The sequence below is a fragment of the Eurytemora carolleeae genome, unplaced genomic scaffold, assembly GCF_000591075.1.
Source record: "Eurytemora carolleeae unplaced genomic scaffold, Eaff_2.0 scaffold426, whole genome shotgun sequence".
NCBI lineage: Eukaryota > Metazoa > Arthropoda > Copepoda > Calanoida > Temoridae > Eurytemora > Eurytemora carolleeae.
The window spans coordinates 157193-176929 of record NW_019396411.1 but is presented as its reverse complement, the minus strand read 5'-3'; the positions used below and the strand labels follow the sequence as shown (position 1 = coordinate 176929).

Below are 19737 nucleotides of genomic sequence, written 5' to 3'. Positions count from 1 at the left end.
GGGGGGGGGGGGTTGCGTCAGAAGATGGGACCTAGTCTTTTGAGGTGTGGGGATTATATTCTTTCCTTTGCATGTTTTAAACATCGGTTACAGAAATTGTTTTGTTAATTCCAAGAAAATGTTCAGCATATTCCAATTCAAAACTCATTTTGTTTCCATTTCTTAAAACAACCAAATAAATATTATTAAAATCATGCAACTATTTTTTATACAAATAAACAAGTGATAATAATCAAATTTGAAAGATTTAATGATATTAAACTCTCCGTCTTGTAAAATTAGTTTGTGTAAATATGTTCAAAGAATTGTTCTAAATAAGGTCGGAAATTTCACGAATTTGCAAAATGTTTTCTTTCAAAGCACTGCACACCGTTATTTTTATGTGGAATTATTGGTATAACATTCAGACCTGATAACTCCACATAGATACAGACTGATATGCAATTTTGCAAAAATAAACCAAGACTGGATTGACTTTAAAGTGGCGTAACGCATTGTAAAATTTTATAACTATAGATTAGTTGTTAAAGCTACAGTTTTTAAAAATTCACGTTAATTTGCGTGCATGAGAGCTTGAAACTTATGGATTCTGGGATTCCTCTATTTCCTTTTTAATTTTAAAACAGAAAAACAAACTTGGCTTTCACGCAAATCTGCCCCTTTAGTAAAAGTAAATCAACCTATATGAAGCATAAAGTCTGACCGCGTCAACCTTGTTGCACCGGCTTGTCCTGTCCATACTAGAGCTAGGTACAGTACAAACTTGGACCGGAAAGGTTGACCCGGCTCGGAAATTTACTACGGCTGCCCGTGCTTTTGCACTACGTATGTGATTCTAACAAAAAAGGGATTAGTTCAAAAACTGCTAGGAAGATTTAAAACGTTGGTCAATGTGATGTTACCAACGTGTTGTTTAAAGAGTTAGGTATTGTAGATTTGATTGAGGGTTATTGATTAAAATCAGGAATTGTATGCAAAACTTGCAGCGGTTGCTGTATATATGTCATATAAGTAATGAGTATAGAANATGGGGGGTAGTTAACAGGAAGGGGGAGTAAAAACATTATTAAATAATAATATGTATGTATTATTATTGCATTAAAGATTGGTGTTTAATTTGACTCGCATCTTTCAAAAAACCAAACAACTTCTTAATGACGTAAAACTCTTCGACAGTTCCTTATTCGTAGATGTTATCACTTTTTCTGCATATCCTATAAAACGATACTATGGCGTTTACTCTGGAAATCCTTTCGCATATAGCTGTGCCAGTCCTAAAATCGAAAATCCTTTTGCATATTTCTGCGCGCGCAATGGTATTTGAGGCAAAACTATTTAAATTATAAGGTTTATTATAAGCTTAACAGACCCGAATACAAGTGTATTAAACTAAAATGACCTTCCTATAAAGTATATAGGGATTGTAAAATAAATTCTCTTCTTCTATATCTGCAATTCCAACATTTACATCCCGGCCACTCACAAAAGGATAGCCGAGATTTTCTCCTCGAACCAAAAGTATTAGGTAACGACATATATTGAATAACAGTTTCTGATAGATACCATCCATAATTTCTTAATTTCAGCTAAATTTTAGACTAAACAAAACTGATTTTACCCCTCAAAATAGTCACTTAGGGGCAGTTTTATTATAGAAAAAAAATTTAATTTTACTTAATTATCTCTAAATCAATTCTCTGACTACCTGTCAATGTCATACATTCCTGAGTACATTTCAGAATAAACTTTACTTTACATTCCCGAGCTCATTTCAGCATAAGCTTTACTTTACATTCCCGAGTACATTTCAGCATAAGCTTCATTACTTTACATTCCCGAGTACATTTCAGCATAAGCTTTACTTTATATTCCTGAGCTCATTTCAGCATGAGCTTTACTTTATATTCCGAGTACATTTCAGCATAAGCTTTATTACTTTACATTCCCGAGTACATTTCAGCATAAACTTTACTTTATATTCCCGAGCTCATTTCAGCATAAACTTTACTTTACATTCCCGAGTACATTTCAGCATAAGCTTTACTTTATATTCCCGAGTATATTTCAGCATAAGCTTTACTTTACATTCCCGAGTACATTTCAGCATAAACTTTACATTATATTCCCGAGTACATTTCAGCATAAACTTTACTTTATATTCCCGAGTACATTTCAGCATAAACTTTACTTTACATTCCCGAGCTCATTTCAGCATAAACTTTACTTTACATTCCCGAGTACATTTCAGCATAAGCTTTACTTTATATTCCCGAGTANTTTACATTTCTGAGTACATTTCAGCATAAACTTTATAAAAATAACAAAATTCTTATGAAAGGATCATTTGATAATTATAATTTGTGAACATTCACATTAATTGTATACTTTGAAATTCTTTTCAAGCTCAAAGGGACTGAACAAATTCATACTGAGGGATAGGCTTGATTCCCTCATATTCTAATCTTAGTTCTGTGGCTGTCCGGGATTCCCGTTCCAATATATTTCCACCACTGTAAATACGGTTGCTACCATCATAGATTAATTAAAATAACAGAAAGAACACTAGATGTCGTCTTTTCAAAATTTGAATGAAACTCGTTCACAATAACCCTAAGGCATTATAATTAATCTATGATTAACATGTTTTAATCAAATAAACTTTGCACTTATTATTATTTATGGATACATGTAGACAACGGACCAAGCTACCATCGTAGCTTCGTTTCTTTGATATGTCACCACAACTTTCTTTTTGTTTAATAAAATGTAAATATTTTACTTAAAATATTTCTTCAAATTTTCTGAATTGAATTTTCTTGTTTTTCGTCATAAATTTTATCGTGAAATTTAAATAATTTATTCCACAAAAACAAGTTTAGTTCAAGTAGTGTTCATCATTTGTATTCAACTCTGCTCGTATTCTCCTCATCCTGCTAATCCTGTTCATCCTACTCATCCTCCTAATCCTACGCATCCTACTCATCCTAATTATTCTATTCATCCTAAACTATACTCATCCTAATCATCCTACTCATCCTACTCATCCTATTCATACTACTTATCCTACTCATCCTACTCATCCTACTCATCCTACTCATCCTTCTCATCCTTCTCATCCTTCTCATACTCATCCTACTCATCCTACTCATCCTTCTAATCCTACTCATCCTACTCATACTACTCATCCTACTCATACTATTTATCCTACTCATCCTACTTATTCTATTAATCCTAAACTATACTCATCCTAATCATCCTACTCATCCTCCTTGTATTATTTTTAAATATTCTACTCATCCCACTCATCCTGTTCATCCTAGTAATCCTACTCATCCAATTCTCATCCTTCTCATCCTACTCATCCTACTTATCCTTCTCATCCTTCTTATCCTACTCATCCTACTCATCCTACTCATCCTACTCATCCTTCTCATCCTTCTCATCCTTCTCATCCTAATCATCCTACTCATTCTATTCATCCTTCTAATACTACATTCACCTTTTATTATTTTCTAATATTTCAGATATAAAATGATTTAGAGTTGATTTGATGAGTAAACGGTCTTTTGTTATTAAAGGGACTGCTATTCATAATGAAAGGAGATGCTTACATCATATCATTAAAGGAACTGCTCTTCATATTGACCCCCCCCCCTTATTTACGCACTGTGCTGTTGTCTCAACATAGATTATTGCTAAGTGTGTTTAGAGAAAACATTATAGAGCTCATAATATTCATTCTTGAAAACAAGAAACTATCATTCGCGGACAAAGTAGCACTTTGCATTCTCAATGTTTGAACCATACTCTACACCAAACAGAAGGAGAAGCTCAAATTTATGAGACATCACTGGTCCGACTTTGTGACCTTGCAGCTCTAATTTTGCGCACTAGTAAGAGATTTTTTAAGTGGAGTTTATATATTATTTCAACGTGAAATTTACTTTTATTTGACAATCTTATCAGCCACAGGGTTTGCAATTTATAAAAAAAAACGATGAAGGATTCAAAAATTTAGGAAAATAAGAAAAAAATAAGCTTTCGGCAATCGACATGTATTTTTATTCTCTAACATGAAAAAATAATCTTGCACTTGCAAGGAAAAATAGGGCTTAAAATTTAATTCCGTAAAGGCTACCAATTTCTATAAAAACTTGCTCTCTAGAGCCTAGATGGCCATAATAGTATTTGAGAAAGCTCTATTTAGATTAGTGTCTGAATCTACCGAAAGATGGCGTTCAGAGTTGTAAGACAACGTAAGGAGGCGAGGAGAAATGCTAAGCTTGAAGAAATCTTCCAGGTAACTTTAATAATTTAAGTAAACTTTAATAATTCCAGGTAAACTTTAGTAATTCCAGTAAACTTTAATAATTCCAGTGAACTTTAATAATTCCAGTAAACATTAATAATTCCAGTTTAAACTTTAATAATTCCAGTAAACATTAATAATTCCAGTAAACTTTAATAATTCCAGTAAACTTAAATAATTCCAGGTAAACTTTAATAATTCCAGTAAACTTTAATAATTCCAGTAAACTTTAATAATTCCAGTAAACTTTAATAATTCTAGTAAACATTAATAATTCCAGTAAACTTTAATCATACCAATAAACTTTAATAATTCCAATAAACTTTAATAGTTCCAGGTAGGGTTTCCAATACGCAATTGCGCAATAATAGCGCAAAACCTTCTCTGTAGCTGGCTAACTTATCTGAGCTGGGAACTTTAGAATGGTGGATATCGGGATTAATGCTTGATCCACTCTTTTGCTTAATCTCCAGATTAAATATGGCTTGTTCTCCTCAGGAATTTAATCTTCAGATTAATTAACAGATCGGGATTAAGGATATCCCATTCTAAAGTTTTCAGCTGTGTACAAATATAAAATTCATCTTGTTGTTTGCCAAAACAAGAAAACGTATAGGCAGGACGAAGAAATCATTTTTCATTGTCTCTGTTCTTATGGATATCAGAAGAGAAAAATATACATTTTGCGCATCATTGCGCTAAAACTTACTTCATGCGTAGCTATAGCTGTGCATTTTCTCAAAGGCAAATATTTTTTTATAATTAACTTTAAAATATATAAATCCAGGTAACTTTAATAACTACAGGTAACCTTAATGATACAACAGTAGAATACCGGAAGACGACATTAAGAAAACCTGTATGTTTTTGATGTTTTTTCAAAGCTAATAGTATGATTAGTAGATTGAAAATCATCTTGTTTAATGAATTAAGTGTTTAAAATGTATAAAAGACTGTGTTTTATGCTAATACGACTATTTAATATTATAACTTGAGTCTAAAAGTCGTCCTCCTGTTTCACAATTGTATGGGTCTCATTGTTTGTAATCTCTTTTATTAACAAGACATATTTCAAGACTTGAATCAAATGCAGGTTGATTTTTATTAATGACATTTGTACAATTATTTGATAATGGTTTATATAATATTTACATAAATTAATGGTTGCAGCTCTTACATAATATATATTTAACGATTTCTAACACGGATAACAAATCACAAATTAAGTGGCACTGTATACTTTACAAGGACCACTGTCATATAGAATTATAATATTATACTTGCAAAGTTGCACCACTGTAAATATATTCTTTCAATACCAATACAATACCTAACGTTTTTTAAAATAAGTTCTATAATTTATGAAAGAATGGTTCTAAAATTTAAAGTTGCAAAATATCCGGTAAATCAAATTAATACAACAAAATCTACAACGCTGCCCCCCTCCCCCCTCCCAAACATGTCATTTAATCCTCCGTTCCACCTTATCCCCTTNAGTGTAGAGTGTAGAGTGTAGAGTGTAGAGTGTAGAGTGTAGAGTGTAGAGTGTAGAGTGTAGAGTGTAGAGTGTAGAGTGTAGAGTGTAGAGTGTAGAGTGTAGAGTGTAGAGTGTAGAGTGTAGAGTGTAGAGTGTAGAGTGTAGAGTGTAGAGTGTAGAGTGTAGAGTGTAGAGTGTAGAGTGTAGAGTGTGTATTTGTATATTCTAGTGTATATAGTGTATTTGGTCAGTATTGTCTAAATTTAATAATTAATAAAGCTGTGCAAGCGGATTACACTGGTTTAATCTAGTGTTTCAGTAACTTTATTTTTAACCTTTGCATTTAAACATTTAGTTTTTAAGGCACACAAAGTTCATGCAGAGGACAGAATTAAGAGATGGGGGGGGGGGCAATCGTTCAGTCCTAACCCCTTTCCGATCCTCAATTCTCATGAACTGTTTGATTTGGGTTCATTAAGAGAATATTAGAAAATAGCTTAAAAAAGATACATAGAAATTAAACTGAAATAAAATTGTTTTATTAATTATTTTGATTGTAGGATAGAGACAAAAATCAGAATGCTCACATCACATTCGAGCAAGTTCAAGAAATATTTAGAATATACGAGGTGAGATATGTTTATAAAGGGATAGTATACGAGGTGAGATATGTTTATAAAGGGATATTGTATATGAGATGAGATATGTTTATAAAGGGATTGTATATGAGGTGAGATATGTTTATAAAGGGATTGTATACGAGGTGAGATATGTTTATAAAGGGATTGTAAACGAGGTGAGTTATGTTTATAAAGGGATTGTATACAAGGTGAGATGTGCTTATAAAGGGATTGTGTACAAGGTGAGATATGTTTATAAAGGGATTGTATACGAGGTGAGTTATGTTTATAAAGGGATTGTATACGAGGTGAGATATGTTAAAGGGATGTTTTTCGAAATCATTCTAAAAATTAAGGGTCAGGGGGATTTACGTGAAATTACCTTGACAGTTCCTTGAAGAGATCGCACCCAGTTGTAGTGGCATTGATAGATCAAGAGATTGTATCCGTGTGGTTCCCTGTTTTGATAAACAGGTTGAGGTTCGTCACCTTTGATTTGGGATCGAAAGTTATGGGATTGTATCCGGGTTTAAACATTGATAGCTGAGTGAAACTGAACTGTGCCTGGATAGATACGTGTTAGAGAAACAGTTCTGGAGTATGGTATTTACTACAAGTAAACGAGGATTATATAGTTGACCGAAAGGCTGGACCAAATTGCAACCCTGGTAACTCTAGCTTGTATTTAATATACTTCTAAGAATGCTAAATGTTTAGGTTGAAATCGATGAAAATACGATTAAGAAATATCTGGATGAAAATGAAGAAATTTCCAAACCTGATTTTGTTAAGCTGGCAACAGATCTTAAACTGCTGGGTAAGTACGGAACAGATGAAACGAACACATTAATAACGTAGAATCATTGGGGCTGCGGATGTTTAACTTTTCTGACTTTTCTTAAAAACTCATACCCATACTTTCGGCCTAGAACTGGCCTTTATAATTTTTCAATTCTAAACTATTTTTTGTTGTTTCACAATTTTTAAATCTTTAAAAAAAATTGACAAAAAGAAGCAGATTGCTAACATGTTGGGCCCTTTTTTTCTAGAAACACTCATTCAATGTGAATTCACAACAATTTAAGCTTTAGGTTATTAAAGTACCGGGCTTCTACGTATATTTAGGTTATTAACCGGGCTTCCACGTATATTTAGGTTACTAGCCTTAAAGGGCGCTTCGCGACCATCTCCTAAATCAATCGTGAACATTTTCTCTTTGTGTACATCGTAAAACAAAACAAAAATAATTCGCGGATTTTCACAAAATATTTCGTGGATTTTCTAAATTTTCAAAAATTTAATGAAGATCGAATTTTGATGGAGACAAATATTTGAAATTTTGATCATTCATAAACCTTCCCTGTGGTCTTACATATATTTAGGTTATTAACCGGGGGTTCTAGGTATATTTAGGTTATTAACCGGGCTTCTACATATATTTAGGTTATTAACCGGGTTTCTACGTATATTTAGGTTATTAACCAGGCTTCTACGTATATTTAGGTTATTAACCGGACTTCTTCATATATTTAGGTTATTAATCGAGCTTCTACATATAATATTTAGGGTGGCATGGTCAATGATCATGGTTAAGAGGCCAAGGGCTTTGAAACATGTCATGTTTTATTAAACATTTTTTAATTATTTTCCTAATTTTGAATATTTTACAATTAATATTTGTAAACGAGCTTTTAAATATAAAAGAAGACTTCAAGTTAGAATATATCTTATTAAATAATTTGCAAAGTACTTCATTCATGACGCTTGTCATTTCATGTTTAGTTAATAGAGCCACCGAATATTCCCTTAGAAGCTTGAGCTTTAGCTTGGAATTAATCCTTTATGGTTAATAGTGGGACAATACGGGGGTTAATACTATACACTATGATCAGTATCTTTACAATTGTTTGTATACAACTCTACAACTATGTACTTGTCACCAGACCAGGCATACATGCAGCTAGTGGCTACCTAACCAGACCAGGCATACATGCAGCTAGTGGCTACCTAACCAGACCAGGCATACATGCAGCTAGTGGCTACCTAACCAGACCAGGCATACATGTGGCTACCTAACCAGACCAGGCATACATGCAGCTAGTGGCTACCTATATATTTTACCAAGTGCATTTATATCTCCAAAGGATTTGCCTAATGATCAAGGAGAATTTTCTAAATAATTCTAGAATATTTTATCAGTCACCCTGTATATTCTTATCTCTGTATACAATATTTTACAAGTCACCCTGTATATTCTTGAGATATCTGTATAGAATATTTTACCAGTCACCCTGTATTTTCTTGAGATCTCTGTTTGTATACAATATACATATCCAGATATTTGGTTCCACTAGCTGCTTATAAATTGTTAAATTATCACAGTTGTAAACATTCCAGACGAAGTACAAGAAAAAACATGGTTTTATTTCTGATAAAAAGAAAAACAATAAAAGTTTCCTAACTTGCAAAGTGGTTAATTCTGACAAGTTCATGAATTGGCTGTACTTCATTTTAAATAAAAATCGAGTCTTTGCCACAAATACAACTTTTGTAATCATTATATCTTTTCAACCTGATGATGTAAACATTTAATATTTCAAACTTAAATTATTTAATCTAACAGCATTCATAGTTTAAAATATCAAAGGTTCACGACATCGGGTTACAATGATATTGAAATTAGAAAATCAAAGTTAGTGGCAAAAACTCAATTTCTTACTGAATAATTACATTTTTCCGTTATCCTTGATATTACAAAGGTTTTTTGGGCCATTTTTGTCTAAAATAGATTGTTTATGATTTTACCCTTAGAGTTGAGATATGGGAGTGTGATACATTTCCCAAGTCCAACTTTTCAAGACTTGCTCATTAAAAAATCTTCAATGGTTAGAGTGATAGGGAGGATCTTAACAAAGTTCTAAAAGTGTGTCAGATGTTTAAAAATTATTTTTTTACTTTTGACAAATATTAATTAAGGGCTTTTCAAATATATAAATTTTAACCCTGTCCGCTGTTTGAACGTCCTCCGCCCTACCCTATGCCCTTCAAAACAAGATTTTGACAAAATTTGTTCACAACTATGATGTTGAAAAAGTGAAGCCGGTTTTAAGTTCTTTAGAAAAAACTATGGGGAGAATGGGGGGGGAGGGAATATTTCACAAATATAGGTACAACGAGATACTAAATAAAGCATATGTTTAACTATTCATTTTTTAAAGAAAATTTTATTTTGTAGATTTTGATTTGATGGGCGACAAAACCATTCTTCCATCTTTAAAATCTCGAAAAGCTCCATCAACTCCTAGTAAACGAAGATCACAACAGGGAGGACAGGTAGCAGCAGCAGCATATACCACACAATAAACCTTTATAGTAACAGAATATACCATACAATATACCTTTATATTAACAGCATACACCATACAATATACCTTTACAACAGCAGCATATACCACACAATATACCTTTACAACAGCAGCATATACCACACAATATACCTTTATAGTAACAGAATATACCATACAATATACCTTTATATTAACAGCATACACCATACAATATACCTTTATATTAACAGCATATACCACACAATATACCTTTATATTAACAGAATATACCACACAATATACCTTTATATTAACAGCATATACCACACAAAAAACCTTTATATTAACAGAATATACCACACAATATACCTTTATATTAACAGAATATACCACACAATATACCTTTCTATTAACAGCATATACCATACAATATACCTTTCTATTAACAGAATATACCATACAATATACCTTTATATTAACAGCATACACCATACAATATACCTTTATATTAACAGCATACACCATACAATATACCTTTATATTAACAGCATATACCACACAATATACCTTTATATTAACAGAATATACCACACAATAAACCTTTATATTAACAGCATATACCACACAATATACCTTTATATTAACAGCATATACCACACAATAAACCTTTATTACAGCATACCATATAACTTTATGACAGCAGCATATGCCACAACAATAAACCTTTAAAACAAAAGCAACATTTGCAATAACCATTACAACAACTGCTGTTTAACAAATAGCATTACAATAACTTCTCTGTAAACAAACATCATTACAACAACATGAATTGCTACCATTAAAGAATATGTTAAGGGTTTATTATGCTGCTGTGGAGGAGATGCAGAAGAGGATAAACCTGTAGACAAGGTAAATAAGATTATTAAGGATAAACCTGTAGACAAGGTAAACAAGATTATTAGGAATAAACCTGTAGACAAGGTAAACAAGATTATTAGGGATAAACCTGTAGACAAGGTAAACAAGAATGTTAAGGATAAACCTGTAGACAAGGTAAATAAGATTATTGAGGATAAACCTGTAGACAAGGTAACAAGATTATTGAGGATAAACCAGTAGACAAGGTAAACAAGAATATTGAGGATAAACCTGTAGACAAGGTAAAAAAGAGTATTGAGGATAAACCTGTAGACAAGGTAAACAAGAGTATTGAGGATAAACCTGTAGACAAAAAGAGTATTGAGGATAAACCTGTAGACAAGGTAAACAAGAGTATTGAGGATAAACCTGTAGACAAGGTAAACAAGAGTATTGAGGATAAACCTGTAGACAAAATTTTAGTAAAAAACGTTTGATCGGATATGCCCAGAAAAAATTACCAAATAACGAATAAATATCAATAAAAATTACTGAAATAAAAACTACAACATATAGGCTAAAACAAATTTATGACTTTCATTCAATAGGAATTGGAATGCTGAATGATATATTGAATGCTGAATGATATATGGAATGCTGAATGAAATGTTGAATGCTGAATGATATATTGAATACTGAATGATATATTGAATGCTGAATGATATATGGAATGCTGAATGAAATGTTGAATGCTGAATGATATATTGAATGCTGAATGATTTATTGAATGCTAAATGATATATTGAATGCCGAATGATATATTGAATACTGAATGATATATTGAATACTGAATGATATATTGAATGCTGAATGATATATTGAATGCTGAATGATATATTGAATGATGAATGATATATTGAATAATATATTGAATGCCGAATGATATATTGAATGAGATAGACCACGAAAACTTGCTACAAACAAATACATGTTTTTAAAAACGTTTTCAAATCTAAAGCTAGCAAGAAAATTAGGTATGATCCATGAAATAAAAACAAATAAAAATTGTACAGGTTTAAAAGGCTAAAATAGACTTAAATAAGCCATGCAAGGTAGAAGACTTCATTAAAACCTAGAAATATCATATTTGGAAAGTTTCAAGTCGTCTTTACATTCTCATCTATTGTTGGTAACCCTGTCTTTAAATCTAATCTAAAATCTCAAATTAGCCAGAGAAAAGAACAAATTCTGAAATCAAGGCCAGGAAATATATTTCACAGAAATCCAGAGAGCACAAAAATTTCGCATCAATTAACTATACTTACTTTTATTTCCGCATAGCCCTAAACATGTACATTTAAAACTATAATGCGTTTTTTAACTTTAGTTTAAAGTTGACAAAAATTCTGATAAATCTTTGCTTATTAGCAATTGCACAGTTTGGATCACTGTGTTCTTTTTTATCCTGAGGAAGGAAAGCATAACCGTAATATTTGCAATATTGCAGAAGATGTCAATACGTTTTAGGGGAATAATAAATGCATCTAGGATCCATTCATTTCCATTTTTATCTTTGGTTTAGATTGAAACTGCTTTCCGGAAGTTAGATATAGACGGGGATGGGTTCCTTTCTTGGGAAGAGTTCCAGCAGGTATACAACCATGGCTGTTTTAAATATATGGTTTGGAGTTTTTACAATCAGCTGCATGTTAATTATTTGGTTTGGAGTTCATACAATCAGCTGTTTTTAATATTTCGTTCGGAGTTTACTCCATAACCTGTTCTTATTACTTGGTTTTTGGAGTGAATACAATCAAGTTATCTCAATAATTGGATTGTGAGTTTATACAATTAGCTTATCTCCATATTTGGTTTGGAGTTTCATACAACTAGCTGATCTAAATATTTGGTTTGAAGTTTTATACAAGCTGATCTAAATATTTGTTTGGAGTTTTTTACAATCAGCTGATCTAAATATTTGGTTTGGAGTGTAGACAGATTTGCTAATTTCATTAATTTATTTGACATTAAAATTCTAAATGCCTTGTTTTCACTTATTTTCTATATTCAAAATCATGCAAAAATTACAAAATTTTCTACTTTCCTTATCTGCTCAAGTGACCCTTTATTTATAGAGTATAATAACCGATTCACAGCGGAACCCTTCAAAGTTTTGTGTGATTAAGCATGAATTAAATTATATCAGGCCATGTTTTTAATTTTGAATAATTTCCGTTGTGGTTTGCTCACAAAAGTGACTTGCACATTTCTACTATACAAACTATAGAAAAATTATCAGAAGTTAACAATTATCAATCTAAAAAAACGAAGTTATCTTTCACATTATTGATCAGTTTAAAGTTTCATACCCCATGGGTACCACCGTACAGTTGTTATACATGTTATTGTTATTGTTATTATTTATACTGTTAATTTTCTTCAGAAATATATCACTTCAAATTACGCTAACCTTTCTTTTAACGATATTAACAAGTTTTTTAAATTTCAGCTTGCGGTCAAGATGGACCCTGATCAAGCAGAAAGGATATTTGTAGCATGTGACCAAGTAATTAATCATTATTATTTTATTAGTATCATAAATATATTTTTTATCTTTAAGAATACTAAGATAATATCAAAATTCATCAGCAACCATATATTCCCATAAATATAGTTAGGTAAATTTTAGACATTGTGAAATCCAGATTTTCTTTTGAAACAAAATCTATCTATTGGACTTCTCACATCAAACTTTTAGAAGGCCTCAAATTTCAAGCGTCGGAACGCTTTTTGGTCTTTGGGTTTAACTCACAAAAATAGTAATACTTTTTTGTGGCCCTAGGCATATTCACTACATTTTAAAAATTCTAATTGATTGTTTCTCCCTTAAGTAATTAGAAAGTTACTGATCGACTTTTGCTTGAAAGATCTTGGTTTGCAGTGCTTTATGTTCCTGATCCATGAAATAAGCCACAATTTGGCTCCAAGGATCATTATAATTCTGCAGATCCAAGGATCTAACAGTGACAGTCCCTTTAATTTGTTCAAGATCTGACAGTCCCTAATCATTTTCATGTTTTGACAGTCCCTCAATATGTTCAAGATCTGACAGTCCTTTAATATGTTCATGATCTGCAGTCCCTTTAATATGTTTAGGATCTGACAGTCCCTTTAATATGTTCATGATCTGACAGTCCCTTTAATTTTTTCAAAATCTGACAGTCCCTCACTATGTTCATGATCTGACAGCCCCTTTAATATGTTTAGGATCTAACAGTCCCTTTAATATGTTCATGATCTGACAATCCCTTTAATTTTTTAAAAATCTGACAGTCCCTTTAATTTGTTCAAGATCTGACAGCCCCTTTAATATGTTCATGATCTGACAGTCTCTTTAATATGTTCAAGATCTGACAGCCCCTTTAATTTGTTCAGGATCTGACAGTCCCCTTAACATGTTCAGGATCTGACAGTCCCCTTAATTAACTTAAGATCTGACAATACCTTTATCATGTTCATGATCTGACCATCCCTTAATATGTTCATGATCTGACAGCCCCTTAATACGTTCAGGATATGACAGTCCCTTTAATATGTTCAGGATCTGACAGTCCCTTTAGTATGTTCAGGATCTGACAGTCTCCTTAATATACTCAGGATCTGTAGTTCCCTAAATTTGTTCAGGATCTGCAGTACCTTTATTATGTTCAGGATCTGACGTCCCCTTAATATGTTCAGAATCTGCGGTACCTTCATTATGTTCAGGGTCTGACAGTCCCCTTTACATGTTCAGGATCTGCAGTCCCTTTAAGTTGTTCAGGATCTGACAGTCCCTTTAATATGTTCAGGATTTGGCGGTCCCTTTAATTGGTTCAGAATCGGACAGTTCCTTTAATATATTCATGATCTGACAGCCCCTTTAATATATTCATGATCTGACAGTCCCTTTAATATATTCATGATCTGACAGCCCCTTTAAGTTGTTCAGGATCTGACAGCCCCTTTAATATGTTCAGGATCTGACAGTCCCTTTATTATGTTCAGGATCTGACAGTCCCCTTAATATGTTCAGGATCTGACAGTCCCTTTATTATGTTCATGATCTAACAGTCCCTTTATTATGTTCAGGATCTGACAGTCCCTTTATTATGTTCAGGATCTAACAGTCCCTTTATTATGTTCAGGATCTAACAGTCCCTTTATTATGTTCAGGATCTGACAATCCCTTTTATTATGTTCAGGATCTGACGGGTAAAATAAGTCTAGAGGATTTTAGAATGATCGCTACCAGTAAACCACCTAGAACAGACGATGGGTAATTATGAATTACAAATTTAAAATATTTTTTTCAGAAATAAAAATACTTTGAATATAGATATATTTTACAATACATTATTCCATTAAACTGTGGAATAGATGACAACTATTCAACTAAAGTAATGATTTCAATTAGTCCAATTAATATGAAATATAGCTAAAGTGCAGTGTAAACAGGCCCATTTGATTAAGTTTATATGTATGCTAATTTACTTGCATTTTAACAGCTTAAACAAGATTGCTTAAATGTCATATTTACATTCCACAGGTTTATGGGAATGGTTATCTAACCATATAATACATTTGAAATGCTGGATTTTTTGTTTGTTTTCTAAATCTGTTAGCTTTTTTAAATTTAAAAAAGTTTCGTTAAAACAATGTGAAATGATTTAACCTGGTGGCTACTGGCTACTGGCTACGGTCTGTACCACCAGTGCTCGAAATCGACCCAAAAGTTCACACGAGGTCGATTTAGAGCACAGTGCTATTTACTACTTTATATTACTTGATTATCTAAAAAGTCATAATTGTACCAGTTAATACCGAACTTAATCATACTTCATTTTACCTAGGCTTTCAAAATCAAATACTTTTAATTGCGTGGAGTTAAAAGACAATTTTCATTAATTCAACACATTTTTGGACATTTAAAATTATCAGTTTTCATAAATAAATGCACATAAGTTCTAAAATGTATTATTGAAGGAGAAAATGCAAAAAAATATACAGGGTGTCCCACGAAACATAACAGTTGGTGAATAGTTTTGAATGTCTTCTTCCATATGCAGTTTTAGATATTACAACTTATTTTGCAGTTTATTTAGTTTAAAAAAACGTTACTCAAATATATTTTATAAAAACTTTACTTAAATCAATTTTACTAATAATATGACTGCCATAAAATATCTATAATTATTTTCTTTGGGTATAAACAACTTGACATATAAGAAGAAATTTTAAACTATTCACCAACTGTCATGTTTCATAGGACACCCTGACTCCCCTGACCTGACGACACCGGCCTTAAAAGCCAGGATAATTGAAGAAACAAAACAAAAACATATTTTCTCTTGATGCACGAAGAAACTAATTACCAAGTATAACAAACATATTAAAACTTTTAATTCAATTTCTCAGAACATTTACTAAATATGTTTACATTTGTTGTGTGTCTGGTCGGAGAGTAAATATAGTTGTTATCACACATACATAACATGATAATATTTTGGTCACAATAGATAATAAATACAATTGGTCCAAATTTGATTCTGCTATCTGTTCATGACGCCATGATCGTCAAATATGACACAAAAGACGACAATCCGTTCAATATTTAAAAATAGTTAATGTTCTGTTATTATACAGGAAGTAAGTCTTTGCCATAAACTCTAATTTTCTAATCCCCCCTTTCTTCGCAACCCAAAGATGTCGCAGACCTTGGATATTTCAAACTATGCATTCTGCTAGGATAGATTATCAAGTTATATATATAAAAAGTTTACACCATCAGGTTGCGAATTTATTAGGATTAGAAACTTTGAGTTTGTGACTAAGACTCAATTCCTTTGCAATATAATAAATGTTTAAGAGTGTCTGAGGAGAACTTGGCTTGAGCTGGAACAGTCTGTAGTCTTATACGTGAGAGATAGATGGCTGCTGGTCAGCTCACCATCAGCAGTCTGTAGTCTTGTACTTGAGGGATAGCTGGCTGCTGGTCAGCTCACCACCAGCAGTCTCGTTGTCTTGTACGTGAGAGATAGCTGGCTGCTGGTCAGCTCACCATCAGCAGTCTGTAGTCTTGTACTTGAGGGATAGCTGGCTGCTGGTCAGCTCACCACCAGCAGTCTCGTTGTCTTATACGTGAGAGATAGCTGGCTGCTGGTCAGCTCACCATCAGCAGTCTGTAGTCTTGTACTTGAGGGATAGCTGGCTGCTGGTCAGCTCACCACCAGCAGTCTGTTGTCTTGTACGTAAGGGATAGCTGGCTGGTTTTCAGCTCACCATCAGCAGTCTGCAGTCTTTAACGTGAGAGATAGCTGGCTGCTGGTCAGCTCACTACCAGCAGTCTGTTTGTCTTGTACGTAAGGGATAGCTGCTGTTGGTCAGCTCAACACCAGCAATCTGCAGTCTTGTTCAAGAGGGATAGCTGGCTGCTGGTCAGCTCTACACGAGCAGTCTGCAGTCTTGTACGTGAGAGATAGTTGGCTGCATGTCAGCTCACCACCAGCAGTCTGTATTCTTTTACGTGAGAGATAGCTGGCTGCTGGTCAGCTCACTACCAGCAGTCTGTCTTGTACGTAAGGGATAGCTGGCTGCTGGTGAGCTCTACACCAGCAGTCTGTTTGTTATTAAGCCTACACCCCCTTTCATTTTTCGCGAACACTCCCTTTAAGAAAACAGTTCGCCGCCTGTCAGCAGTCTTGTTCCAGAGAAACAGCTTGCAGCTGGTCAAGCACACTTGTTACTAAAAAATGACCAGCAGTATTGTTTCTAAGAGAACTGCTTGCTGGCGGTCAGCAGACTTGCTTCTTAGAGAAGAGCTTAGTGGCGGTCAGCAGTCTTGTTTCTAAGAGAACAACTTGCTGGCGGTCAGCAGTCTTGTTTCTAAGAGAACAGCTTACTGCAGCGAGCAGTCTTGCTTCTAAGAGAGCAGCTTGCTGGCGGTCAGCAGTCTTGTTTCTAAGAGAGCTTACTGGCAGCCAGCAGTCTTGCTTCTAAGAGAACAGCTTGCTGGCTGTTAGCAGTATTGTTTCTAAGAGAGCTTACTGGCGGTCAGCAGTATTGTTTAAACCATTGTTCACTTCCCAATCCACCCAGTTGCCTTCTACTTATAAAAGTTTACGGGACATACACCCTAATATATATAAATATAAAACATATATTGCACACTCTTAAGTAGTAAGTAATATACAAATGTTAAAACAATGAGCGTACACTTTCTAACCTTTGTTGACTGTAGATTAAAAAGTAACAGGAAAAATCATTTTACTAAATACAAAATCTACTTACCTCTCTTGCGTATTTGTGCAATATATCTTTAAATGGTTAAAAATGTTTAATTTAACACCTGGCAAAAAAAAAGTTTTGTTAGAAGATAAAACGTATGAGTAGTGAAAGCAAATATTATAAATAGAAAAATATTATATAATAATCATATAAATTAACGGGAGTCAAAGTAAGCATGACATTTCTAAAATGGCCATTCATCAGATTGGATTAAAATCTGTTTTATCATTTTTTAATTTGCGAAAAAATGTCATGTTTTTCCAAAATAAGCACTCTCGACTTCAGTTAGACTCATCACGATTGTCTTAACTATAAATATATATGCTTGTTGCCTGCTGCTTTAAGAAATACATTTATTGAGTAAATAATGTGAAGAATCGTATTTAAACATATATCAGAACAATGCTCAAAGATAAAATATCAAAACAAAGGCAATTTTGAGAGTATACAAGTAACGATGAAACAAGGGAATTTACTGACGACATTAGGTTACCCCTTTTCATTTGTGGAATACTTGAATAAGCCTGTTGCTTTAGCGGTGATGATTTCATCACAAAATAAAGTTTAAAATGTGAGTCCAATGAAGACGACTTAAAAATAACATCATTTTGTTCAATTTACCAGACTTGGTTTAGGTTTATCAGATTATACAAAAATAACACAATTTTCTTAATTTCAATCATTTCCCCTTCAAAAGTCATCATTAATTGCCCCTTTTATGTAAAGTACAATCGAAGAACAAAGCTGCCCCAGTCCAAAAAAAATTGTCTTTTGTTACCAATTATGCGCTTGTGAGCTATGGCAGATGTAAAAACTTCAGAAATGAAGTCATTTGACGATTTTATGGATTGTATAAATTTCGCTTAAAATGAATTGATGTTTTCTTATGTAACACTAGAGCATTATACATATTGCATACATATAATAAAGCTCTTTGCTCATATATATATATGTTGGCTATAGCTGGCCCAACGGCTGAACCAAATTGGCTGACTTTCTTTTCAGGAAACCCATGGGCACCCTGTAGGTAAAAAAATAACGTTTTTTTTTCAACATCTATTTTTTTTAAATTCGAATTATGTTCACGGGAAAGAACGCCAAAAACTTCAGCCATTATTACATATTAGCAAAGTGAATAATCGAATAAGCAATTTTTAAGATCATGGTTTAATTGCTTTAATAATGTACTTGTATGACAATATTTATGTAAAAACTAAGATGCATGCATGACTTAAATTTATCACAACATATTTATGATCTGAAAATAAAATATTGCTCAATACGTGTAATTTGGTTATTAGACCACGATAGATTTGTGTTACTAGTAAATAGTACAAGATGTCCCAATTAACATGGGAATTAAGAGACGACTTGTAAATAGAATTTGATTTTTGAGTGATCCCAACAAAAGTGGGCTTCTCTGAATCATTAAATCACCGAGAATTTCCAATTGAAACCAATCTCCCAACGTCTTCAGTGAGTTGTGAAGGCAAACAAATGGTAGACCACATTTTGGAATTACTCGCGACTTTTATTTTAACGTTGGTAACTGTTAAAAACTTTAACTGGTATACTACAGTAAATCGCATATTTGACGAGAACAACGAAAGAATTGGTAAAATATCGCTTTGGAATCATTGAATGATTATTTAATGATACAGCAAACTAATCAATACATTTTCTGTAAAGATGACTAAATAGCCCTGAAATACAAAGAACAGTTATCAATCAATTTATCAATCTATCAATTAATCAATCTATCAATCAATCTAACAATCAATCAATCTGCTAATCAATCAATCACTATATCAATCAATCAGAGTT

General features: G+C 32.9%; 1 protein-coding gene across 1 annotated transcript; it reads left to right on the top strand.

Annotated features, from left to right (window-relative positions):
* Positions 1-3756: 3756 nt before the first annotated feature.
* LOC111702786 (uncharacterized) lies at positions 3757-17247 on the top strand. The gene is made up of 10 exons (XM_023474558.1): positions 3757-3893; positions 4208-4300; positions 6347-6415; positions 7124-7223; positions 9642-9739; positions 10588-10641; positions 12173-12241; positions 13100-13156; positions 14832-14905; positions 16496-17247. Exons 2-10 carry the CDS (start codon positions 4232-4234, stop codon positions 16518-16520), a joined length of 615 nt encoding a protein of 204 aa, XP_023330326.1. The 5' UTR covers positions 3757-3893; positions 4208-4231; the 3' UTR covers positions 16521-17247.
* The last annotated feature ends 2490 nt before the right edge of the window (positions 17248-19737 follow it).

Bases quoted from the DNA above. Each gene is read 5' to 3' on its own strand.
- LOC111702786 (XM_023474558.1), top strand. From the start codon at position 4,232: ATGGCGTTCAGAGTTGTAAGACAACGTAAGGAGGCGAGGAGAAATGCT. The intron at 6,416-7,123 runs GTGAGATATGTT...CTAAATGTTTAG, and splicing joins AAATATTTAGAATATACGAG to GTTGAAATCGATGAAAATAC. The intron at 7,224-9,641 runs GTAAGTACGGAA...TTTATTTTGTAG, and splicing joins AACAGATCTTAAACTGCTGG to ATTTTGATTTGATGGGCGAC.